The 26,807-nt window shown below is 37.5% G+C and overlaps 2 protein-coding genes across 6 annotated transcripts in view; one reads left to right on the top strand and one right to left on the bottom strand.

Annotated features, from left to right (window-relative positions):
• Nucleotides 1-254: 254 nt before the first annotated feature.
• LOC132154431 (ras-related protein Rab-11B-like) lies at nucleotides 255-19,274 on the top strand. The gene is made up of 5 exons (XM_059562981.1): nucleotides 255-482; nucleotides 15,556-15,751; nucleotides 17,059-17,252; nucleotides 18,086-18,166; nucleotides 18,992-19,274. Exons 1-5 carry the CDS (start codon nucleotides 443-445, stop codon nucleotides 19,135-19,137), a joined length of 657 nt encoding a protein of 218 aa, XP_059418964.1. The 5' UTR covers nucleotides 255-442; the 3' UTR covers nucleotides 19,138-19,274.
• Nucleotides 19,275-24,998: 5,724 nt separating this feature from the next.
• LOC132154430 (phosphatidylinositol 4-phosphate 5-kinase type-1 gamma-like) overlaps nucleotides 24,999-26,807 on the bottom strand; it is a 52,327-nt gene continuing 50,518 nt past the window's right edge. For 3 of the 5 annotated variants that reach the window (XM_059562976.1, XM_059562977.1, XM_059562979.1), the window contains one exon: nucleotides 25,000-25,080. In XM_059562976.1, coding sequence (XP_059418959.1) covers nucleotides 25,078-25,080 — 3 coding nt within the window. In that variant the 3' untranslated portion in view covers nucleotides 25,000-25,077. Of the gene's footprint in view, nucleotides 25,081-26,807 lie in introns of all 5 variants that reach the window. The other 2 variants (XM_059562980.1, XM_059562978.1) reach the window with 2 other exon arrangements.

Here is a 26,807-nt window from a genome sequence, read left to right as displayed (position 1 = left end):
CATTCTGTATGATTTATAAGCGTTTTGAAAAATGGGGACATGGGTTATGTCCTCATAAGTCACCCTCTCCTTCTAATACCTGTGTCATACCCATGTCATTATACATGTCCTGATATGACACAAAAACAAGAGCACACACACACACACACACACACACACACACACACACAACTGCAGTAATATCCCGGTGTTTCCAGCGCCCTCTAGCGGCCGCGGTGCTCCAGAGCTGAGCTGCCGGACTCCGCCCCTAATGCAGACCGAGCAGATCGCTCTTCCTGCGGCGTGACAGCAGCAGCAGCAGCTGCGGCGGAGGCACTGGAGCATTGTGTGTCTTTAATATTCATTTGATTCTTTCTTCTCACACTTACACACAGTTATTAATACATCATCATCGGATTTCCCTCTCTCTGGACGGACTGCAGGACGGAGAGGCTTCTTGACAATGGCCAACAGGGATGATGAATACGATTTTTTGTTCAAAGGTAAATTCTGCATTCCTTCAAACAGAGCAGAGGAGTAATCATTCATAATCCATCCATTGTTCCAGATCTGACATGCAATTTAATAGCCTGTTGTATCAGGAAACATCTTTCGCCGCGGCACCCGTCTGAAATCATGGCATAATTAACAGGCTCTGAGACAGAACCTCCCACAGAGGCATCGATACACATCTATCGATCAGTGAAACATCTGTTTGCGATGGCTGGATGCTTTCACACGGGATAGACAGAACCAGGCCCTGGATGATGGAGATTTAGCATGCATTAAATATATATGAGCCTGAAATGAGATGCAGCCCTCCATTGAGTTCAGGCTCTAAATTAAGATAAAAACCGCAGGGGGTTCATTTTGCACTGCGATCTAATGCTTTCTAATGATTATAACTGCTAAAACGTTCCCATAACTTTCCCTGACGTGTTGAAATGTCATGTCAGTGTTGAAACAAATAGGCCTGTGCTTAAAAATCTGTCAATGGAACGTCCCTGACATTATTAATATGAGATACATTCTCATAATGTTGAGAGGAAACATTCTAAAAACATTGTTTTCGGAACGTCCTTATGATGTTATTAGTATGTTCTCAGGTTTAATGTTCAGTAACATTTTTGAATAGAACGTTTCAAGGTGAAAGAATGGAATGTTACTCCAACATTGGTTTAACCAAGAAGAAACGTTCTTAATACATTCAACTGGTCGTTTTGATGATTTCAAAACATTCAGGAATAAAATTTCCCAAAGGGTTTCAAAATGAAATGTTCCTCTGACTTTCACATAACTGAAAAAAATAATAATAATAATTAGTGGATTGGTGGGCATAGATTATTTTTTTTAATCTAGATTAATCTCACTGTGATCTTGAAATTAATCTAGATTAATCTAGATTAAAATGGCTCATTCGAATTCTGCCGAAGGCATTCAGAATATGTGTGTTACCCAAATAAAATTGACAAACAGTAAGTCTTTGAGAAGGGGTTTATCAAGCTAGGTGGTGCATTAGAAAAGGGGGTCATCTCCTGTTTGCATCACAAAGTGCTTGAGAAAGCTGTAAACTAATTCCACATTGCACAAGGTGCAAACAACCTTATGCCTGTTTCACACATACTCCGTCTGCAGTGCGTATGCGTTGCATATTTTTTTAACGCACCCATGTTAACGGATTCCAGGAGCGTTGCGTCTGCAGCAGTGCAGCGATCGTTTACGTACCAAGTAGCGGACTGCAAACGTGTCCTGTGTGAAAGCACATCGAGTCCGTGCTGCACCACATACGTAACGCACACGGACTGCAGACGCACTGCAGACATTATGAGTGAAACAGGCGTGAGCAGCGCCGTAGCTGGGGTCAGCGGGGACCCGGTGAAGGTTGTACCAGTGGGCCTTGTTTGAAATGGTTTAATTTGTATGTTCGTTTATTTTTATTTATTTGTGCGATTTACACAATGTTTCAGTTTTTTTCAAGTTTGTAGGTGTCAAGGTACAGAAACCAAATAATTAAATGTAAAATAGCACTGGATAGTCTTCAATGTAAAAATGAAATATACAATCAAACCTACATTTATTCAGACACCTTCAACATTTCTCACATTACAGTTTTGATATATATCAAAAATTATATCTGGTGTCTGAATAATTTTTGGTTTGACTGTTAAAACTACAAAGTAATTCAGTCAAGAGCAGTGAGTGATTTTCTTTTATTTTCTTGGATTAACATTACAGCAGCCAGTAGCTAAATTAGGCGCGGTTACTTTAAGAGATGATGAACGCATCCAATATAATACACATCCCATTTTTTTCCTCAACTGTTTACTTTCACTTAAGAAATAACTGACAGTTTTTTCGAGCATAATTTCCAAGGTGGATATTTTGACATATTTTGTATGTATTTGTCGGCACAAGAGCAAAAATGAGCAAATTCGATGTTCAAGTGTTTTGAGACGCCTTTCTCTGCGTGAGCCTGAACACCAGAACACCGCGGTACTGAATTGGGCTCTTTCACATCTTTTTGTTTGTTCAAACTGCGATTTGTATTTGTTCGTTCAGGTGCAGGATGGACTTCGAGAAGAACTTCGCAGAAGAGAGCTCGGTTCAGTGTCTCTCTCTCTCTCTCCGCACGGAACACAGCGCGAGTAACCGGCTACTCTGTTCAGCATTTCCGCACAACGCTTTTCCGCTTGTGTTTGGATGCTTTATTGTTTAAATCGGCAAGCGGTAAGGCTTAAAAACACGTGAAAAAGATAACCTTTCCTGACGATGCGCAGCAGTGGCCCGTCAACTGTCCTGAGCATCTTTTTAGGCCGGCCTCAGTCAGTCGGTTATATAAAATATCAAGGTGAAAGTCATCAAAGCTTGCTTAGTATAGACCCAGCTCCCAACCCAACTTTGAGAATAGTTTAACGGCGATATTTTTTTTATCGCCCGATAAGAGTCTCACGTTAACGCCGATAACGGCCCACCACTAATAATAATACAAAAAAAAACACATTAAAGAGTAACTAAACCCTAAACCAACTTTTTTTAGTTAATGATCTATAAGAATGGGGCTTTATTAGTGCTGTTCATTGATTCGAGTATCTTTTTTGACATTTGAGTATAAAGTGTTTTAATTCTACAATATATGGTGTAAAAACGTGTGAGTGCTGCCCTCTTCAGGTTGAACGGTGGCTACTGCAGTTGATTTTTCCTATTGGATGTTGCGGTGGCAAGTGACGTAAGCAGTTTCCAGCCCACCACGCCCCTTGGTACAAGCTACCACTCCCCTGGCAGTATAAAACCATCAAAATCACTGTAGTGAGTCAGGAGCTGAATTTGCGAGTATTTGTAACGACCAGGATAGACTAATATAGCATCTATTTAGCATAACAATTATATAGTTATTTAGATCTTAAAGTTAGCGTAGATTTATCTGTATTTAGTACAGTGGTCAGGATGGTACGGAGGTGTGTTGCTGGTTGCGACAGCACTGCTGGACGGCATAGTTTACCAGCAGACTTTAAAATTAAGCGCCAGTGGTTGCATGCACTTGGCCTGGAAGACTGCAAGTTCCCGCCTAGAGCTTGAGTGTGCAAACTGCGTTTTACACGGGATTGCTTCTACAACGCAATGGAGGTGGAAATGGGCTTCTCCACACAGCTCGCGCTGAAAAGCGACGCGGTGTGGGAGTTAAGACCGCCGTTTGAGCCAGCGGCTCGAATTTATGTGAACAGACACCTCGACACCCTCCACTTCAGGTAAAAGTGGGGGAGAAAAGTCCTCTACTTCAAATGATCTGAGCAGGGGTTTAGTTACACTTTAAGTATAAAAAAGTGTTTTAAACGTGGAAAGAACATTCAAATGTAACATTCTCAGAATTTTTTCAAAATGTTACAATGAAATGTTTCTCTAACAATCTCATAACTAAGAAATAACGTTCTTTAGATATTTAAAAATGGGTGTTTTAAACGTTGAGACTGAGAGAACATTCAAATGTAACATTTTCATGATATTTTCAAAATAATAGAATTAAATGTTCCTCTAACATGCAAGAAGAGATAATAAGTAATACGTAAATAATACGTTTTGAAGGTTTTAACATCCAGAAATAACTTTTTATAATGTTTTCGAAACAGTTGAATGGAATGTTCCTCTAACATTCACATAACTAAGAAAAACACTATTAAAATACAAAAACGGGTGTTTTAAATGTCGAGAGAACATTCAAATGTAACATTCTCGGAACGTTTTCAAAATGTTACCATGAAATGTTCTTCAAACGTTCTCATAACTAAGAAAAAACGTTCTTTAGATATAAAAAAATGGGTGTTTTAAACGTTGAGAGAACATTAAAAAGAAAATCCTCAATGTTTCTGTAACATTCACATAAACAAGAAGAAATGTTTTTAATTTAAGAAACTGAGAAAAAAAAATATGTTAGCACAACATTCATAGAACATATTTATGTTAGCTGGGTAGGATCATGGCAAATTTTAAAATAGCATGAGTGATAATAATGAGGCCACATGCTGAAGATCTGTCCTGCAGCTGATGTGTTACTGATTGAATCACGACACCTGATCAAAGTCTGACTCTGAATTTCTGTGACATTCCACTTTCACCAAATCAGCATAATGTGAGGATCAAAGTTCGACTTGACTTCCTAGTAAGAGGACGTGAGGATATCAGCCTGAGCTGAAGGAAGTCAACGCAAACGCTTTCACAGCTTTAAAGGAAAACGAAAACTGTGCCATCTTTTCCTGACCTTCTTATTTGCCTGAAACACAACATGAGATGTTCTAGACCAATGGTTCCCAACCTTTTTCAGCTCGCGGCACACACAACCGAACACATAGGTTTGCGCGGCCCACTGCAAAAAATAAATTAACTGACCTCGCTATTGTTGGGTTAATAACTTAGCACTCAGTGTCACGGCAGGGATCCAATGAGGCACGGAGATAGAACCAATTGCGAGTAAGTCTTTTATTAAGGGCAATCCAAAAGGGTAAACAGTCCAGGCAGAGGTCGATACCAAACAAAACCAAACCAAACATAAACAAACAAGGACACAAGGCAAGAGCACGACAAGATGACGGACATGAATTAACAACAACTCCGTGACACATACTAAGACAGACCGGGTTATATACACAAGGAGAGACAATTGCTAATGGGAAACTGACAGGGTGTGATGATAGGTAATTAGTGACAGCTGGGTGCAATAATTAAGCAGGGACGTGAGGAATGTGATTAATGAAGTGAAAGACACCGTGGGAAAAGAGGACATCTAGTGGACACCCAGGGAACACAACCCAGACACTGTGACACTCAGAAGCTAGATTGTTAACTGTATTTATTTAATTAACTAGGACTGTGCGATACAGATACAGATGTTTACAGTCATAAATGCATTCAGGATGAATTTAAAACATATTTCCAAAAGAAAACCAATTAGAGCTTTATCAAAAAGTTGTAATGTCTCTAGAACAGACATAAGTCAAAATCATCACTTTCCTTTGCTCTGTCACAAAACCAGACGTGCTTGCTCAGATACACGCTGCTCTCACCCGGAGAGAGTGTGGGCACTTAAAACGTGTCACCTCTCACTTAAACTGCGTCCTGTGCATTCACAACTCTCTCTATGATCATGTGCTAGATATTAATTATTTTCACACGTTTTTATTTCTAGCCTTTTACCGCGTGCAGTGTGAACGCTCTGATCCGTTAACATGGGCTCGGAAAAAGGCGCATCACAGACAGTGTGTGAACCTGGAGATAGGCACATGTCCAGTCTGTCCTGTTCTCGCGCTAGGCGCAATGCATTCTGATTGGATCGGATTTAGATTTAGAAATCGCGCACGCTCAAATCGTGATTTTATGACGATTTCTATTAATCGCATGGCCCTAGGATGAACTGGCAATGAACAGAAAATAACTCTGGCTGGCACCGCTCAGCAAAACGGGAAAACCAGATCCAGGCAGAGCTCGGCAGCGGGTAGACAGTCAGCGGAGCAAGCAGTCAGGAAGGAACATGTTTACAGCCGTTTATGCATGTTTGAACTTGTTGTTCTGTAGCATATGCAGCAAAAATATAAATTGGTGGTTTATTCTTAAACCAATCAGCGAGCTCGAATAGTGGAAGCAGAGTTACAGTTTAATATTTATCTTTTGTTATTTAATTATATATATGAAATGATGTTATTATGTTATAACTTAGACATTTTTACATTTATTAACAATATTATTATTTATTTTAATAGTATTGCAGCCCACCTGCAATACCACCGCAACCCACAGGTTGAAAACCACTGTTCTAGACTGTCTGAGACATGATGATAGTGGAAGGCCACTGGGGGTGGTGAACTCCAAAAATGGACATTACAAGTAGTCCATAAAACTATTTATATTCCAGATCTTATATGGGAATCAGATCTTGAGTAATGGGCCTTCAAAACCAAGAAAGAGAGAAGGAGTGATGCCGGGGGAAAGTTCATGGTTACACATGCCAATGATAAATAACTGAATTGAGAAAATTTACCAACCACTGATATGTTCTTACTGGCCATTAAACTAGTGTAATATTGCATTATAGTTACTATTTATATACAGAAAAAAAGTGAACAGCCATTATTATAGGGGTTAATGTAATTTGTGTAGGCTACAATGACAAATAAACAGTGTGATTCTCTATTTCTTATCTTGAGAAAAAACAGTGATTATTTACCTGTTTTCCTTTCATATATTATCTCTGTCTCAGATTCGCCAGGATGTAGTTCCTACGGAAGTTCTAAGCGGCCATGCTTTATAATTGTTTTCCTTTTTGTTTTCTCGTTATAACGACTTAATTTTCTCATTACCTCGACATAACGAAAGTCGTTTTCTCGTTATAACGACTTAATTTTCTCGTTATCTCGACATAACGAAAGTCGTATTCTCGTTATAACGACTTAATTTTCTCGTTACCTCGACATAACGAAAGTCGTTTTCACATTATAACGACTTAATTTTCTCGTTATCTCGACATAACGAAAGTCGTTTTCTCGTTATAACGACTTAATTTTCTCATTATCTCGACATAACGAAAGTCGTATTCTCGTTATAACGACTTAATTTTCTCGTTACCTCGACATAACGAAAGTCGTATTCTCGTTATAACGACTTAATTTTCTCGTTACCTCGACATAACGAAAGTCGTTTTCTCGTTATAACGACTTAATTTTCTTGTTATCTCGACATAACGAAAGTCGTTTTCTCGTTATAACGACTTTATTTTCTTGTTATCTTGACATAACGAAAGTCGTTTTCTCGTTATAACGACTTAATTTTCTCGTTACCTCAACATAACGAAAGTCGTTTTCTCGTTATAACGACTTAATTTTCTCGTTACCTCGACATAACGAAAGTCGTTTTCTCGTTATAACGACTTAATTTTCTTGTTATCTCGACATAACGAAAGTCATTTTCTCGTTATAACGACTTAATTTTGTCGTTACCTCGACATAACGAAAGTCGTTTTCTCGTTATAACGACTTAATTTTCTCTAAGAAGTTACAAAACTGCGCCAGCAGGTGGCACTATAGAGCTGAGTATAACTGATGGGGTGTTGTACAGTACACTCTCCACTTTACTGTACGCAGACCTTCCTCGTGATCGCTATAATTTGTGCAGTCTTGTTCATTACTGACATTTAATTAATTCATAAATGTTAAATGCTTTAATCAACATGATTATTTTGTGTATTAAGTTCTTGCTAGATGCATGAGTTTCACCAACGCGTTCTGGGTCATAAAATAACTGCTTATCAAAACCAAGGTTTTGATATATCTTTATTAGTGCTTCTTTTAGGCACATGATTAGGTAGTTAATAAGCAGAGATGTTCTGTTTATCTACAGTAGGATGGGATTTAACGATGTAGGCTATTTGTGATGTGTTTTTTTCCCCTTATTATTAATCATTATTGTTAACCATATTGATGAGAAATGTGATGTATATGTAAAATGCATAGGCTAATTTAATTCAGTTTTGTTCTATAATGTTGTAATCGTTTTTTTTCTGCACACACACACATACACTGCACATGAACGATCTTTTCAAACAGAAGCTTGTAAAGCACATGATATGTGCCACAGCATATAATGACTAATAAAAATTACAAATTATATATAGTTTTATTTCAAATAAATGGAAAATTAAAAGTGAGTTTAATCCAAGCAGCTCTAAAAGATCTTAGAATAGTTCTGCATCCTTCTGAAGTGATCGCGGTGTTGCCATTGTTAATTACAAAAACAAAACGTTTGGTGTACTGTCTCTGGAAAAATCAACAGTGATTGATCAGCCTGTATTTATGTACAGTATTGTAGATGTTATTACCTAGGCGAAGCAAAATTTGCTGAAATATATGCTACAGTAAGAGTAGAGGTCGACCGATATGTTTTTTTTTCAGGCCGATGCCGATGCCGATTTTTTTAAATCCGGATCGGCCGATGACCGATAAATGCTGCCGATTTATTTTGGCCGATATTTGGCTGATATGTGCTTGTTTTTAACCTCTATTTGAAAGATATAATGTAAGTACACAAATAATTACTAAGATAGACAAAATTTATCAACAAAAACATTTATTGAACACACCAATCTTGTACACTTAAATTAAAAATGTATAATGTAAAAACATTGTATAAATAATGTATAACAAATATATTAAATAAACGAAACAGGTAAGAAGAAAGTAAACTGTCAAATAAACTTTTCAATGAAAAAATAAAGTTTAGTGCACTTAGCAGCATTTATCAAACTTCTGAGAACAATAAAATAAATTAACAATTTTAACAATAGTAGTGCTGACACACAGTAGCAACCAGCAAGATTTCTTTGTTTTAGGTTTGAATAAAACTATATACAGTAAGTAACAAGTGAACACAACAAATATTATGGCTACCTAATCATTTTAAATAAAACATTCTTGAAGTTACTAAGTGAATAAAAAGTTTTTATTGCACTTGACTTAGCAGCATTAGATATTCTGCTTTAGATATCTCCTTGTTTCTGAGGGAAGGAAGATTTGTAAACAACAATAAAAATAGTAATGTGCATAATATTATATTTAGGTTTAATCCAACTTCCAGACCCTGAGTCTTCTTCAGCCCACCCATTCTCCACTGAAAGTTCTTAGGCTAATACTCCCAGTTTAAGAGCTGCAGGTTGTAATGCAGGAAACACAACTGCTCTGCATGTTCCCCTGTGAGCCTGCTCCTCTTCTTTCCATAGATAATCCCAATCTCACTGAATATTCTCTCGCTGGGAACAGAGGAGGGCGGTGGACAAAGGAATTTTCTTGCAAGTGGTGCTAGAAGGTGTAGGCGGGATGCATTCTGTTTCCACCATTCTAGTGGCAGACCAGTCTTTCTGTCAATCAGTGGCTCTCTGAGGTACTGATCCAGCTGCTCAGTGATGTGTTGCTCATCATTTTCTTTAGCAGGAGTTCCACCATGTGCCCCCAAAATGTTTGCGTACATCTGTTCAAGAAGATCAGAGGGACCGGGTTGTTCTTCCTCTTCCTCCCGTCTCCGTTTCTGATCTGATTCTTGGACTTCAGTGGTGGCTGTTTTGCACTGTTCAGACACGATGGCGTTCTCTTCTTTCACCCATTCTTTGGCCTTATTCAGTGTCTCCACTGAACAGTGCAAACATGTGGAATCACCTGAAGGCAAACCACATCCAGGATTACAAAGAGGCAGTAAAAGAAAAAGAAGATGCAGCGGCTGCTCAGTCAGCCTACTGTAGCACAAATGTTCGATTCGCAAAGAAAATGGCAAAATTCTGACCCGAGGTCAACCAGCCATTTACAGTGGTCTCGGAATTTGGCTTTCGGCGTTTAATTGCAACACTGGAATCCCGGTATAGCCTCAAGACTGAAAAATATTACCGCACAGACATGCTGGAAAACATAATGAAAGGTGTGGAGAGGAAAATCAAAACACTGATCACCTCAGAGAATGCTGGCCCTCATTTGGCGTTCACGACAGACTGTTGGTCTGGGGAGACGGAGTCATTGATGAGTCTCACATGCCATTTCATTAATAGTGACTGGGAAAGAAAACAAGTGGTACTAAATGTTAAGGCCATGTCTGGCTCCCACACTGGATAATACATCAGCAAGATGTTCCTTAGCATGCTGAAACATTGGGACATCACCCCCGACAGAGTTGTGCTTGTGCTCCGAGACAGTGGTGCTAATATGATTAAAGGCCTCAGATTGGCAGAAATACCAGATCTCAGCTGCAGTGCACACACATTACAACTTGTGGTAAATGAGGGCATCAGCAGTCAGAGAGCAGTGGGGGACATTATCGCCAAGTTAAAGACATGTGCTACAAACATCTGCCACTCTGTGCTCGCAAAACAGCGTCTGAGTGACATTCAAGAAGAACTTGACCTCCCCCGGCACAGCATAATTCAGGCTGTTCCCACCCGTTGGAACTCCACGTTACACATGTTGCAGAGGATGCTGGAGCAGAAGCGTGCTCTGAACATTTATGCTGGAGAACATGGAAAGTTTACAACCCCAACTGCAGACCAGTGGGCCCTCATCTCAAATTTGATCGAGACACTGGGCCCCATTGAGGAAGTTACTTTTGAAATGAGTAAGGCAGAGACGTCCGTCTCCTGCATCATTCCCAGCATTGCTGTGCTGAAGATGGTGCTTCAGGCAGAGGGTCCCACTACGAGTGGTATCAAAACACTCAGGGAAACCATGTGTCAAAGCTTGGAGAGGAGATTTTCAAAGATGGAGGAGAACAGATGCTTGGTGCTGGCGACGCTGCTGGATCCTCGCTATAAGGGTCAGATCTTTGCAGTGGAGACACTGAATAAGGCCAAAGAATGGGTGAAAGAAGAGAACGCCATCGTGTCTGAAGTCACTATTAATGAAATGGCATGTGAGACTCATCAATGACTCCGTCTCCCCAGACCAACAGTCTGTCGTGAACGCCAAATGAGGGCCAGCATTCTCTGAGGTGATCAGTGTTTTGATTTTCCTCTCCACACCTTTCATTATGTTTTCCAGCATGTCTGTGCGGTAATATTTTTCAGTCTTGAGGCTATACCGGGATTCCAGTGTTGCAATTAAACGCCGAAAGCCAAATTCCGAGACCACTGTAAATGGCTGGTTGACCTCGGGTCAGAATTTTGCCATTTTCTTTGCGAATCGAACATTTGTGCTACAGTAGGCTGACTGAGCAGCCGCTGCATCTTCTTTTTCTTTTACTGCCTCTTTGTAATCCTGGATGTGGTTTGCCTTCAGGTGATTCCACATGTTTGTAGTATTTTTACTTTTGCCTTTCTCAGCCCCCATGCTTACCAACTTGCTGCATATATTGCATTTGGCCTTCCCTGGTGTTGTCTGGGTGAAGCGCTGCCATAAGGGGGTTGTTTTCTTTTCAGCCATCAGACTGTAATGACTAAAACAGGGGAAAAATACAAGGTTATGTTAGTATTTTTTGTATAGTATCTTGATGTCATCTTCAAGTCATTTTATAGATAGGTATAGATATAAAATCTAAAAAATGTTTCATAATTCAGCTAATAATTCAGTGCATTGTAAGTAATACAAGGCTAAAAACATTTCTATCCTCTTCCCAAAAACTGTCCTGAAACATGTATTTATGGTTTGCTTGTTTTGTTTGACGGACAAAGCTAAATGGACATAACCTAATTATCGCAAAAAAGGGGAAAAAAACCTTTAGGCCATATGGTCAAAATTGAATGATTTAATAAAATGGTACGTTTCCACTGTTCGTTTGAGCCCGCGCCTCTCTCTCTCTCTCACACACACACACACACACACACACACACAAATTGAAATTTTTCTCTGTAGGACTAGGAAGTGCATTACTTCTCCAGTAGGCAAGACTGTTATCACTTCTGGGGATGGGGACCAAACAGATAACCATCTAGCTGTTGAGCAGTTGAGCTTGTCATCTGCCTGACATTTGAGAAATATTTGAGAGAGTGTATTCAAATAGGGCCAGGGCATAAATAAACATTTTTATCAAATTAAAGCAGAAATCTCGCAGAAAATCGGCTACAATCTGATATTATATATGTGCGTGTGTGTGTGTGTGTGTATATATATATATATATATATATGTCACATATATAGAAGCCTAAGAACAAAATAGCCAACGTATTATTATTATTTGAGGCACTTTCTTGCAGAATTCCACTGAACACATCAGACAACGAGGGTGCATGCCCCTCATCTGGTGCAGACACGAGTCTTTTTTTTCTGCGCTCTGATCTGTCTCCTGCGCTTGGCGCTTCTCCGCATCCAGCGCGGCCTGGATAATTTCTCGTGTGCGCTGCCTTATTTCCGCATCCAAGTAATGGTCTTTATAACGCGGATCAAGCACATCAGCGATGAAGTGCAGAGGATCCGAAAAGATCTCAGTGAGACGTGTGCTAACAGACTCTATAAGACTGTACTTTTCTTTGTTTTCACTTCGTGGTCCGTCTTAATCTCTTTGTTAGGAGACGCTTTAGTGCTGCGAATAAAGGATTAAGAAGAGAGAGAATGTTCTCACTGGTGTGAAGTGAATGTCGCGGAGAGCTCGTGGTCTGCGCTATGCAGGTGCACGTGCAGGTCGTGATTTCTGTTTGCGTCATCACAACATTTCGGCCGTGTTGTTTCTGTGATAAAAGTCTATCGGCCGAAAACCGAAAATGCCATTTTCGGCCGAAAATTGTCGGTGTCCGAATATTCGGTGCATCCCTACACACAAATAATATAAGTAAACACTCTGCAACTTCTCGATCGCTCCCGCACCTCTCCCTCTCTCTCTCTCTCACACACGCACACACACAAATATAAGTAAACACTCTGCGACTTCTCGATCGCTCCCGCACCTCTCCCTCTCTCTCTCTCTCACACACGCACACACACAAATATAAGTAAACACTCTGCAACTTCTCGATCGCTCCCGCGCCTCTCCCTCTCTCTCTCTCTCACACACGCACACACACAAATATAAGTAAACACTCTGCAACTTCTCGATCGCTCCCGCGCCTCTCCCTCTCTCTCTCTCACACACGCACACACACAAATATAAGTAAACACTCTGCGACTTCTCGATCGCTCCCGCGCCTCTCCCTCTATCTCTCTCTCTCACACACGCACACACACAAATATAAGTAAACACTCTGCGACTTCTCGATCGCTCCCGCGCCTCTCCCTCTCTCTCTCTCACACACGCACACACACAAATATAAGTAAACACTCTGCGACTTCTCGATCGCTCCCGCGCCTCTCCCTCTCTCTCTTTCTCACACACGCACACACACAAATATAAGTAAACACTCTGCGACTTCTCGATCGCTCCCGCACCTCTCCCTCTCTCTCTCTCTCACACACGCACACACACAAATATAAGTAAACACTCTGCGACTTCTCGATCGCTCCCGCGCCTCTCCCTCTCTCTCTCTCTCACACACGCACACACACAAATATAAGTAAACACTCTGCGACTTCTCGATCGCTCCCGCGCCTCTCCCTCTCTCTCTCTCTCACACACGCACACACACAAATATAAGTAAACACTCTGCGACTTCTCGATCGCTCCCGCGCCTCTCCCTCTCTCTCTCTCTCACACACGCACACACACAAATATAAGTAAACACTCTGCGACTTCTCGATCGCTCCCGCGCCTCTCCCTCTCTCTCTCTCTCACACACGCACACACACAAATATAAGTAAACACTCTGCGACTTCTCGATCGCTCCCGCGCCTCTCCCTCTCTCTCTCTCTCACACACGCACACACACAAATATAAGTAAACACTCTGCGACTTCTCGATCGCTCCCGCGCCTCTCCCTCTCTCTCTCTCTCACACACGCACACACACAAATATAAGTAAACACTCTGCGACTTCTCGATCGTTCAATATGTATACATGTCCCGCTCCACCCCTAGTCTACAGTGAAATACACAGTCACACAACATTACACTGTTTGGCCAGCATTTTAACTGTATTTAATCCAGCTGCTACTAGATAACGGTATGCTAAAGTTAGCTGCTGACTAGCGTCACATGCAGCGAAGCGATGTTTCTGTTATTCTAACATCCGTTTTCAGAGCATCCAAGAGAAACAAAGGCATAACAGTAGCACCGAAATGAAGCACAGAAATCCGTGTTGATATTCGGTCCGGTAGATAACGGTCGTTAAGGCACCAGTGCCGCAACGATGACGCTAGCAAAGCAAAGCCAGTCCTTCACTAGATTATAGTGCGTTGGTCTCTTTTTTATTACTTATTTCTCTGCATTGAGTGACAACAGACACAAACAGAAAAAATAAAAGTCTCAAATTCACTGTCTGTAATTCTTGCTTACTTATTGTGACATGATAGCAACCCTTCTGCTGTGATAATGCAACCTCAACTACGCTATCAATATCCAAAGTAGCCGAACGTCATGTCATGTTTTTTCTCGAAGTTGGCAGTAACATATCAAAAGTTTTTAATTAAATATAAAGGAGTTATAAGAATTTAATCCTTACCGTTTTCCTTAGGCACTGGAAGCTGAAGGTCTGCGGTCTGCTCACTCTGCTGGAAAATGACTCTAGGGGCAGTGTGCGTCGTACACATGTGCGCCTGCATAATAATCGGCTTGATATAGGTGGATATTGGCCGATGCCGATTATGTTAAAAAATGCAAAAAAATCGGCCGATTATTCGGTCGACCTCTAAGTAAGAGCGCCTGCATGGTCCATCAGATGCCTGTCAAAATTGAGTTCGTTACTATAGCAACAGTAAAACTGTCATGTCGTTATAACGAGAAAACAAACTTTCGTTATGTCGAGATAACGAGAAAATTAAGTCGTTATAATGAGAAAACGACTTTCGTTATGTCGAGAAAACGACTTTCGTTATGTCGAGATAACGAGAAAATTAAGTCGTTATAACGAGAAAACAAAAAGGAAAAAAAATTATAATGCATGGCTGCTTAGAACTTCTGAAGTTCCTCATATTTAAGTGGCTTAAATCTTTAATTATTGTGTCAGCTACATGTAATCAATTATTGCCTTGACACCATGCATATTTACCGTTTTCCTATGTTTATGCGCTCTACTATTCAAAAGTTTGGGTTTTTAGAAAGAAGTCTCTTCTGCTCACAAAAGCTGCATGCATTTAATCAAAACTACATTAAAAACAGTAAAATTGTGAAATATTATTACAATTCCAAACAGCTGTTTTCAATGTGAATATCTGTTAAAATATAATTTATTCCTGTAATGCACTGCTGTATTTCCAGCATCATTCCTCCAGTCTTCAGTGTCACATGATCTTCAGAAATCATAAAAATATACTGATTTACTGCTCAAGAAACATTTCTGATTATCGTTGTGCTGCACAATATTTTTGTGGAAACTGATGGATTTTATTTTTTAGGATTCACAGATGAATAGAAAGTTTAAAAGAACTGCATTTGTTCGAAATAGAAATCTGTTGTAACATTATAAATGTCTTCACTGTCACTTTTGATCAATTTAATGCATCCTTGACATTTAAAAAATGTAATTAAATGCTGCTCTCAGTTGTTCTCATTGGAGATTCGGGCGTGGGGAAGAGTAACCTGCTGTCACGCTTCACAAGGAATGAGTTTAATCTGGAGAGCAAGAGCACGATAGGAGTGGAGTTTGCCACCAGGAGCATCCAGGTGGATGGCAAGACCATAAAAGCTCAGATCTGGGATACGGCTGGACAGGAGCGATACAGGGCCATCACTTCTGCGTGAGTACAGTCATGCGTCAATACCACCGTCTATACTGTAATACAGCATTGTGTTATTAACACAGTACTCCAAAGATAACTACCCAGTGCTATTTCAGTATCACTGATGCACTATTATAGTTTTTATTCATATGCTGAAACAGAATTGTTCAAAAATATTTGAAAATGTAAAAAAATAAAAATGTGGATCCAGACTGGAGCTTGTGTAAATCCTAGTTACCACGGGATGTAAATCCCGTGGCAAAACATAGAAACAAAATAGAGACATCATTAGCATAGCTGCTGAAACTGAAGTAAAATTAGTTTAACCCAAGCTAAAGAATAAAAATGCAGATGCAACTACACTCACAATTTAAGAGATACATTATTCGAATGCTTGGCGAAAGAGATGCGTTTTTAATCTAGATTTAAACAGAGAGAGTGTGTCTGAACCCCGAACATTATCAGGAAGGCTATTCCAGAGTTTGGGAGCCAAATGTATTTATTAAGTTAAACGTAATAAATACACCACAATAAAAAATCATTTGCATTTGTGGCTGTTGATAAGTGTCCAAAAATAACATTTACATCCTTCACCTCAGCCATTAATCTGTTTTATTTTTATATTTTATATGATTTTATTTGAATCTTTCAGCCATTGTATTTTTTAATAGTGTTGGCGATGTGATAAAAACCTCTTACTATGAGCAATAATAATTTTTGCTAATTTGTTAAAATATAAATATTAGATGAAACACTAGAACTAAACTAAAATGATTAACTAAATAAAAAAAATAATTAAATGTATTTAAATAAAACTAAAACTAAATGAAAATAAGTTATGTTGTCTACAACTAATTGAAATAATTTGGAAAGTCAGCATTGCTTAAATAAAATAAAATATTTATATACTAACTATATGACATAAAAAGTAAAACTGAACTACTACTAAAACTATGAGCAATATTAATTGTAAAATAAAACTATTAAAGACTTTTTTGTTAATTTGTTAAAATATAGCGAGAGCATGGTTATTATTTAACTAAAAGTAAAACAATTAAAAACATTTTTTTAATATATATATATGTAAATTAGTAGGCAACACTGCTATAAAAAAAATCCGCAAAATGTATTTAGCAAAAGTGAAACAGTTACAAATATTTGTTATTTTTTTTAAATATAAATATAAATATTAAATGAAAAGTAAAATTTATTTACTAACTGAATGAAATAAATAAACCTGAACTAAAACTAAAACGTTGAGCAATAGAAAAGTGATGTTTGATATTTTGGCTCAGACTGTGGTTATGGTTTTCGGAGGTCTGCAGGTATTATCGTGGCGCGGTCGGCGCGCTGCTGGTGTACGACATCGCCAAACATCTGACCTATGAGAACGTGGAGCGCTGGCTGAAAGAGCTGCGAGATCACGCCGACAACAACATCGTCATCATGCTGGTGGGGAATAAGAGCGACCTGCGCCACCTGAGAGCCGTTCCCACCGACGAGGCGCGCGCTTTCGCAGGTACAGCCAAACTGCTGCTCCTTTTGTTCTCTGATTTATGTAGGCGTAATGCAAAGCTGTGGAGAATTACAGAGTATTTAGACCGCTAAAGGAATAGTTCAATAAAAAAGTAACTAAAATGTCCTCATCAAGATTAGGATGAGTTTGTTTCTTCAGCAGATTTGGAGAAATGTAGCATTGCATCAGTGTCTCATCAATGGATGCTCTGCAGTGAATGGGTGCCGTCAGAATGAGAGTCTGATAAAAACATCACAATAATCCACAGCACTCCAGTCCATCAGTGAACATCTGGAGAAGACAAAAGATGAAACAAATCCAGCATTAAGATGATTTTAACTTCAAACCGCTGCTTCCAGCTAAAATATGAATCCATAATAACTCTTCCTCCAGTGAAAAAGTGTTCTGGTCTGAATCAGGAGAGAAATCTGCACAGATCAAGCACAAACAAATATGTGTCTGGATTCTGATGTGAGAGAAAACAGGAGATACACTTTTTCACTGGAGGAAGTGTTATTATGGACTCAAATTTTAGCTGGAAGCTATTGTTTAAAGTTAAAAAATATCTGTTGCATATGAAAGATTCTGGTAATTGCATTAGTCAAACCTCAGTGAGGTTTGTTTGTGGACAGCTCAGAATCTAAACCCTTCAGAGCAAATCACATGTGTTTTGTACTCGATCGAAAGATCTGTAATAGTGTATAACAGTGAAAACACGAAAAGCTGTAAAAACTTGTCAATGGCAGGGAAGTGTTGTCTTCTAAATGACGAGATAACTTGTCAATGGCGGGGAAAGAGTTAAGAGCAGATGATGTTAAACACCTGTTTGCTTCCAGAGAAAAATAACCTGTCATTCATCGAGACGTCCGCTCTGGACTCGACTAACGTGGAGGAGGCCTTCAAGAACATCCTGACAGGTACAGACCCAAACGCTTCCTCACTTTAGCAATAAACCAGCCAACCTGACAGCTACAGTGGATCTTATGTAACTTTACAAGTGCAGCATCTGCCATCTGGTAAACTGCGATTGTCTGCCAGGAATTATGGGGATTTCAGAGAGATGTTTTAGATTGGGGTGTAAATATTCACACTTACATTGAAATGATTTCATAATCATTCTCTACTAGATGATTTAATGCAGCATCAAATCTAAAATTCTGTGTATTTTCTGTTTATTTTGATGCGTTTCACAATTCTAAAAATAAAAAATAAAAACCTGGAGGGAAAATGTTACATTCATTGAATGTAATACACAGAGAGAAGGGTTATTATCATCATTAAAACTAAAACTATTAAAAACTGAAATAAAGCCGAAATAAAAATAAAATAGATGAAAAACAACGAAAAAATAAATGTTTAAGTATATATATATATATATATAATATGAAGAAATACACACACATATATACATACATACATATATATATATATATATATATATATATATATATATATAATTGATACATTGATTTATCAAGTGCATGTCATATTTCATAAAGAAACTGAATCCGGTTTAAAGATTTTACTTTTTTCCCCCGTAATAGTACCCGCAATTTCTCATTATGTTAAAGCAAAATAATTTTGTACCAAAAAAAAAAAAAAAAAAAATAATAATAATAATAATAAGTATATGTAAAGCAGATTCAAATTAAACTAAAATTAAAATGTCTATTGAAATGCAATAATCTGCATTCGTTCTCTGACTCTTTCTCTTTCTCTCTCCGTTTCTCCTGCATCTGTAGAAATTTATCGTATTGTATCACAGAAGCAAATAGCGGAGCGATCGGCTCACGACGAGTCGCCGGGAAACAACGTAGTGGACATCAGTGTCCCGCCGACGACAGACGGACAGAAGGGCATCAAACTGCAGTGCTGCCAAAACCTGTAACCATGACCCCAGCCTTCAGCTGTCACGCCACTAATGTTCTCACTTTTATTTGTGTAATAAATTTTTTCTTTTTTGATAAGCTTGTGCTCTAAAATACACACATATGACTGCCACGAGTAAACTTTTACAGTATCTGACTGAGCTCTGGTTTATTGCCTGCAAGACTGTGATTGAAAAATTTAAATCAGGTTTAACAATGCAAGTAAATATACAGAAACATGGAGAAAAACAACGTTACCTAGACATTTTTTTCTTCAGACATCCTCTGCTACCACCAGCTGAATCTCAAGATCATGTTCAGGTTATATTTCACTCCAAAAAAAAAAAAAAGTAATGATTAATAATTTGAATACAATCATGTTTAATTGAAAAGGAATTTCACTCAAATTTGTATTACTGTAATGCAAAATTACATATATTTTTCATTGTTGTAAAACAATATTAACCAATTAATATTATTTTATTAATTACAGTAATATTATTAAGAGCAAAATTCATGAAAATGTCATAAATATTACTTTTTAGTGTCATGGATCTAGGAATTAGGACCCAATTGCAGTGAGATAGAACAAGGGTTTATTGACAAAAGACTGATACAAGAGGGTGGTGAAGTGCACAAGATACCACAACAGGAACACGATAAACAGGAACAGCTAGGGAAGTCCACTGGGAAGGCTTCAGGAAACAACTGGCAGAATACTTTGGCAACAGAGGGGGCAGCAACACCAGGCTGATAGAGAAGACCACACAAGGCACCATTGAGCAGAGCTCAGGAACTTGTTGACCACTGACCCTAAGACAGACCAAATGCCAGGCAGGTAGAACCAGGGCAGGACACATGGGGACAGGTCAGGTCAGGAACATAAGACCAACCAGACAGGGAGACATGGGCATAAGACCAGACAGAGAGAATGACCACGGACCAGCAAACACAAAAGGGAAAGGTGCACTATAAATAGGGAGGAAAATACATGAGGGACAGGTGAGCACAATTAGACAACTAGGCTAACAAGAGGGTGTGGTAAAGAGGAAACAAGGAGGACGGGCTAAGGAAGCACATGGACAATGAAAACAAGGCCATGTGCTGAAACAAGACAGAAACAAGAAAGAAAAACACAAGACGAACCGTGTCAGTGCAAAACTCTGATATTTAGTCTATTATGAAATACTGCGAAAAGCAAAATGTTTTTGTTGTTGCATTAATCTTAATATTTTTATGCACTCATTTTATGACAGTTTCCAACAAAATCTAATTATGAAAAAAAAAAAATATATATATATTATATTTATATAAGTAAAGTAAGTAATTTTTTTGCATTAACTTTGATTTTGACATTCATTTCTGCAGTATCTTCATGACATTTTCATGAATTCACCTCAAATTCCAATTGCAGTAATGCAGTGATACATGTTTTATTTGTATTTTTTTGGTTGAAAATATTGTATAACCTCACGTTTTCTTGAGACTGACCTTAATACTTTCCAGCAAAGTTGTGAAATCAAGCTACTAGACAGACAGTACAGTTGATAAAGCTGCTAGTTGAGTCTGATATCACAGCTTTCTATTCCTGTCTATCTAACACTACGGAGGAGGAAGTCATATATGCAGCAGACAGGAAGTCCCACCTTCCCAAACACATCTGTGGCATCAAATAACAAATACACTCATGTGGAAACTATAGTGTATGACTAACAGATCAGGAAAACAACTGGAAACTAGACAACAGCTCACTTGTTACAGCACTATTAATTTGATTTGAAATGTATTGGGATTGTTTTTTTTAATATATATATATATGTGTAGGTTCATTATTGTCACACACACACCTCAGTGTCTGAAGTCTCATGAATGTTGGTCTGGAGCTTCGCTGTGAACACACACACACACACACACACACACAAAACTATTTGCAATTATTAACATTTTCAAATTTAAAAATAAAATGATGCTTAGATTGCGAATAATAACCTATTGCATAAATTATGCATCAAAAATAAACATGTACACAAATGCTCCACTATGACGTCACTTCCCCTTTCTCCTGCATCATGGACAGAACATTGCATTATGGGTGCAATAAAAAGTAGTTTTCATACTGCACCAACAATGATAATAATAATAGAAATTACCAAAATAATAAAAAGAAAAGTTAATTAACATAAAAAACAATTAAAACAGAAATGAATGGAAATTCTGTAATCTGACAACAATATATAAATATAATAAAATACATATTGTACTTCTATTACTAGTCAGAAACAGTGATAGGTAAAATACCATAATGGCTGTTTCTTACTAGTAATAGAAGTACAATATGTTTATATTAATAAACATTAAAAAAAGGAAATTAATGGAAAAAAATTATCTGACAGCAATATTAATTAATTTTGTGTTTTTTTTTTATTTTTTAAATACGTATGAAAATATTGTAATTTATATTTTAATACTATAATTCTGGGCAACACTCAAAAGATTTCTGTTTCAAATAAATGCTGTTCTTTTGAACTTTTGACATTTTTTATCAGTTTCCACAAAAATATTGGGAAAATATTGGTTTTAAACATTAATCAAAAATCTGAAATGTTTCTTGAGCAGCAAATCATCATATTAGGTTTTTTTTCTGAAGATCATGTGACACTGAAGACTGGAGGAATGATGCTGAAAATACAGCGGAGCATCACAGAAATAAATTACACTTTAACACAGATTCACACAGAAAACAGATATTTTAAATTGGAATACCTTTACACAATATTGCTGATTTTACTTGCAATTCTAATGAAATAAATGCAGCATTGGTGAGCAGAAGAACATTTAAATGTAACTGATTATTCACTGAGTTTTTGATGATATTCCTGGGATGTTTCATCAGCAGCTGGTTTCACTAGGTTTTACTAGAAGTGTGTAAAATCGAATGCTGTTTTTAAAACATGATGTCCGTAATAATGTGTATAATACCATTCAAATTATTCAGCCATAAACGTGGCCGACACTCTTTGCATGTAATTTGTTTTTACCCAGAATACACCAAACATAGCTTTAGACCTGAGAGGAAACAGATTCTCATAATGCACAGTAAATCATATTTAAATGCAAAATCCCAGAGTGAAAAGAAAAGTGTATTTTCCATATAGGCTTTATTCGTATGGTTTGTTTTTATGTTTACATCATCATAACCAGCTAATGATCTGTACAAACACACAGGTGGATGTTCAGTGTTCGAGACGCACATTACTTGGTTTGGTTCACATGCAGAAAAGAGCTGCAGAAATGACAAAGCCTCAAGTACAGCACAGACTTTCCTCAAACGAATAACCAAAGATATAAACAGTACAGTCAAACAATCTCTTACACACACTTTAGTTATTGAGGGCAGACTGTACATCACATACTCATAAACACTAGATGTGTTGAACAACATGCAGGCCAAAAAATAAAACTCTCGTTACTTCACACATATTATTATTATTACGCTTTAAAACATACTGTACATTATACTACAAAGACTCGCACCATGAAACGTAAAAAATAGGGGATTTCATTGCTGAAATTTTAATATTGAAATAAAATAGTCAATTTCATTCTGTAAAACCTAAACTGGAGAATAAAGAGAGGATGCAGATCAATAAAAACTTTACATTAATGCACTTAAAATGGACAGTAACAATTTTTAAAGTATCGCCTCTAGAATTTAATACATATAAATAAAATCATAAAATGATGTCCAATTTTTAACTCCAATTTCCATTATTGTAAATGTGATTTTTATTTTTGTGTTGATTTTACTAAATTAAGGATGAGTCAGATTTTTTTTTATCTTATAGATGCTGTAGTGAACCAAAATATTCCCTCAAGAGATTGATTATATACATATGCATATTGAAATGTCGTAAATATCATGATATTCAGCACATCTGAAATTAGCCTTAACAAAATTAAATATAAAATAAAATAGATATAAGATGATAATAAATATAACATTATTTTAAAAGAAAACGACATTCCTCGAAATGGAATAAAGGTTAAAAAAGCAGAATTGACAAGGTTCTAAAAGCTCTCTGTGTCTGTCACAGTTCAGTGTTTTAATCACAAAACAGTCACTCTCTATCACTCACAAAATCTGTCAGATTATATCATTATAGAAATAATGACTCTAGACAGCGCTCTGTGCACCGTAGAAATATATGCTTTTCAGTAATATTGCCTAAACATGATTCAAATAAGATGCATTTATTTGAGATGCGGAATATTCTGATATCTTGACTCAAGTATTTTTTATACTTCATTGGCAATGATACTAATAATATTAAAAACTTATAGAATAAAGGCTGTAATACACTCCAAGACTTTTCAAATCTGAACAGATTTTTAAAACACTAGGCATCATACACTTACTGATTTTGTAAATAGTGACTGAGGATCACTAACACACAACAAGACTTTCAAGTTGATCTGAACACAAGTAGAAACATGTGCCTTGTTGCTAGGAGACGTGTGACACATTGAAACAATGTGTTCTAAAACCGGCTGAAAATATAAAGCATGTTTGAAATCCTTCAAAAACAGTGTAGTGTATTCCAGGCTTAGCTTACAAAAATCTATAATAAATGATAAATTATAATTATCAAACGATATTAATTTATAAAATATGCATGCATTTTATTTCTAAAATAAACATAATATTTAATAATAATATTTAAAATAAGAATTGCTTAAAATAAGAAAAAACGATTTGCCGATAAAGTAAAAAATTTAAGAATAAATTATATTTATACATTATAAAATTATATGAATCATATTTTTTATTAAAAGATTTTAGCAATAATAATAATAATAATTTTTTTAAATAAGAAATAAAAGGCTATTTTTTATAGCCAATAAAGTAAAAAAATTATACTTAAGTATAAATTATATGATACTATTGTAATAGACATCCATACAATTACGTAGATGAAAGATGACAATAAATAAAACATGATTTTAGAAGAAAAAATATATAGAAAACTTTTCTATGAATGAAATATGGATTTGTAAAATAATATATTTAATACAATTATTTTAAATAGGAAAAAGAAGAAAAACAATTTGCCAATAAAGCATAATAAAGATATATGTTCTCAAAAAGTCTTAATATTAAGTTTTTAAGAAAATGCATCTAATTTTAATTATGCTTAGGATTTTTTTTTAAACATACAAAAATATTGATTGAATGATTTTCTGCAGTGTGTTGACCTGAATAGAGGGAATACGGCATGTTTTAATGAAGACGATCTAAAACAGTTTAGTAGACCAACAATGGACCATAACAAAATTCATTTGACTCATTAAAAAAATACAGAGAAAGAAATGACAACTGTACATGACTGACAGAAAAAGACAGGACTAATGCTCGATTCATAGGTGATGCTGATATGTTTTGCGGTCCAGTGTTTCACAGCAGCTTCCAGCATCACATGATATGTTTCCAATCATCTGCAGTGATGCTTTCAGTCTCAAACCTATTCCTCTGATCACAGATTTGAACTGTATTCCACTCTGAACATCTCAGATGTGCACAAAATAAAAAGCATGCATCACGCAGGATGCATGGATTTAGGATTGAGTTCATGGAATGATTGAAGACATTAAATCTAATCAAGTGCATCATGGGTCGCAGATAACTTGCAATGCAAAAGGACGGGATTTATTTGAGGGATTCGAAGCACTGGCATTTGGATTCACACACACACACACACACACACACTGGATTTTCAGAAATCTAACGTTGTTTTTGAGGGGAATTGATTGGGAAGTGGCACCCAGGTAGAAAAGGATTTTTTTTTTTTTTCAGTTGATCTCACTCGTGCTCAGAAGAGCAGGATTCATCCTGAAGAAAAGGTCCCAGCAAAACCGCTTCAGTCCCACAGCAGAGAGAGAGAGATGTCTACTGAACATCCAGATTACTGTACAGAGAAAGAAAGAGAGAGAATGAAAACCCTGGCTGCATCACAGTTCTTCAAGTTCTGAGACACTACCAACAACAAAAACACGGCATCTTCAGACCTTATAATGCAGCTAGGGGATTGACCCAGACAGCACATGTACGTCTGAGGAAAGCATCTGCTGTGTACAAACATCTGAAAGATGTCTTTAAGATGTCAGTTTTACATGCATTCTAAATACATCTTAAACACATCTTGTAAATGTTTATTTAGTCCTATAGACGTATTGCAGCTGAGATGTACGTGCACTATCAGGGGATGATCTGTGTGCAACATGCAAGCCCGTCTTTTTCTTTTAGAACGAGAATTTTGATGTTTACTGACATACAATCAGGGCTTGACATTAATTTGATCACAGTCACTCCCACTAGACACTTTAAAGGGTTGATTTTTTTTTTTGAAGGGGCAAGTGCAAGATGATTTTACGGCCAACTAATCTGATTAAAACATCTAATTAGGGAAGCGATGTTTTGTATCAGGCTAAATTAGTTCCTTAAAGGTGCCATGTGCAAAAATTGAGGTAAAAATATACAAAAAATGACCTACACGCATCAAAAGTATGAGAAGAAATAAGGGCGATGATGTCATTAAAAAAATGTCAAGTTATAGTGCTGCAGAGATATCAACCTTAATTAGCAGTAGCATTACTAGCCCCGGCCCGACAGGTGTCGTAATACCAGTTTCGGCCATGGGAGGCGGTATGCGGGCAACATAACCACCAGCCAACCTGCAATACACGAATAACTCGCATGGCTTGTGGGCGTACTTGAACCTGATGTCAATCATGTGGAAAGTACAGCCCACTACTTCATTTCAGTTCAGGGAAGAGAGCGGAAGGATAACTGAAGCCCCTGGCAAGAGACCACCACCCGCTACAGGGAAACAACCGCGCTCGGAATCACAAATCAAATCCGATAAGAAAAGGAGCCGAACCAGAGTAAACATCGGCACTGCTTTCAATCGCTGGAGACAACTGATGGACCTGAAAGAAATGAGGTTCGACACCGAACTTGCAACATTTCTTTTGGATTGGTAAGTTAGATGCTGTTAGTATTTCGCTAGAAGTTTGTTTTATATGTTTGTGTATTTTTTTTCGGGAAGTTATAACTTAGAAATGTATCGAAGGCTGTTCTATAAATGTGCTAATGTTAGCGATGGCTAACCGTAGCTGCGTTTGATAATTAGCTAGCTATAACTTACCCATTTTTTTTATATCATAAGTAACCTGCTCGGTCTAGTCTGTTGGTCTCCGTGTCCTCTTTGCTTCGTGGTTTTTCTGTACGTGAGAAAATTGATGTGTTGCATGAAAGCATGTGAAAAGAGTCAATTGCGTGTCTCACGGTGAATGCTTGAGAGTTGGCAGCTCTGGTTACGTTGGTTGGCGCTAGCTTGGTCAACATCAGCTGTCTGATGTTGACCAATGATGTTGACAGAATGCTGTCTGTCAAATTAATTTAATTCAAATAATGTGTATATACAACTCAATGTAATATGAACAAAACGAATATGAACATATTCACTGGTAAAGGTGAAGGGGAGTAGCTTGAAGATGTCATTTTTGAAAATCACTTGACATCACCCAACGTTCCTCTGGAGGCAAATCGTCCTCTTATAGCAGCGGTTCTCAATTGCAGTCCTCGCGCCCCACTGCTCTGCATATTTTGCACGTTTCTCTTTGTTAACCCACC

Source organism: Carassius carassius, chromosome 12, assembly GCF_963082965.1.
Source record: "Carassius carassius chromosome 12, fCarCar2.1, whole genome shotgun sequence".
Classification (NCBI taxonomy): Eukaryota; Metazoa; Chordata; class Actinopteri; order Cypriniformes; family Cyprinidae; genus Carassius; species Carassius carassius.
Note: the sequence above shows the minus strand (reverse complement) of the source record. Positions and strands in the feature narration are given on the sequence as shown.

What these genes read in the sequence shown, in the direction of transcription:
- LOC132154431 (XM_059562981.1), top strand. Translation starts at nt 443, where the DNA reads ATGGCCAACAGGGATGATGAATACGATTTTTTGTTCAAAG. An exon ending in ATACGATTTTTTGTTCAAAG is followed by an intron (nt 483 to 15,555) that starts GTAAATTCTGCA and finishes TGCTGCTCTCAG; the next exon opens with TTGTTCTCATTGGAGATTCG. An exon ending in CGAGGCGCGCGCTTTCGCAG is followed by an intron (nt 17,253 to 18,085) that starts GTACAGCCAAAC and finishes GTTTGCTTCCAG; the next exon opens with AGAAAAATAACCTGTCATTC.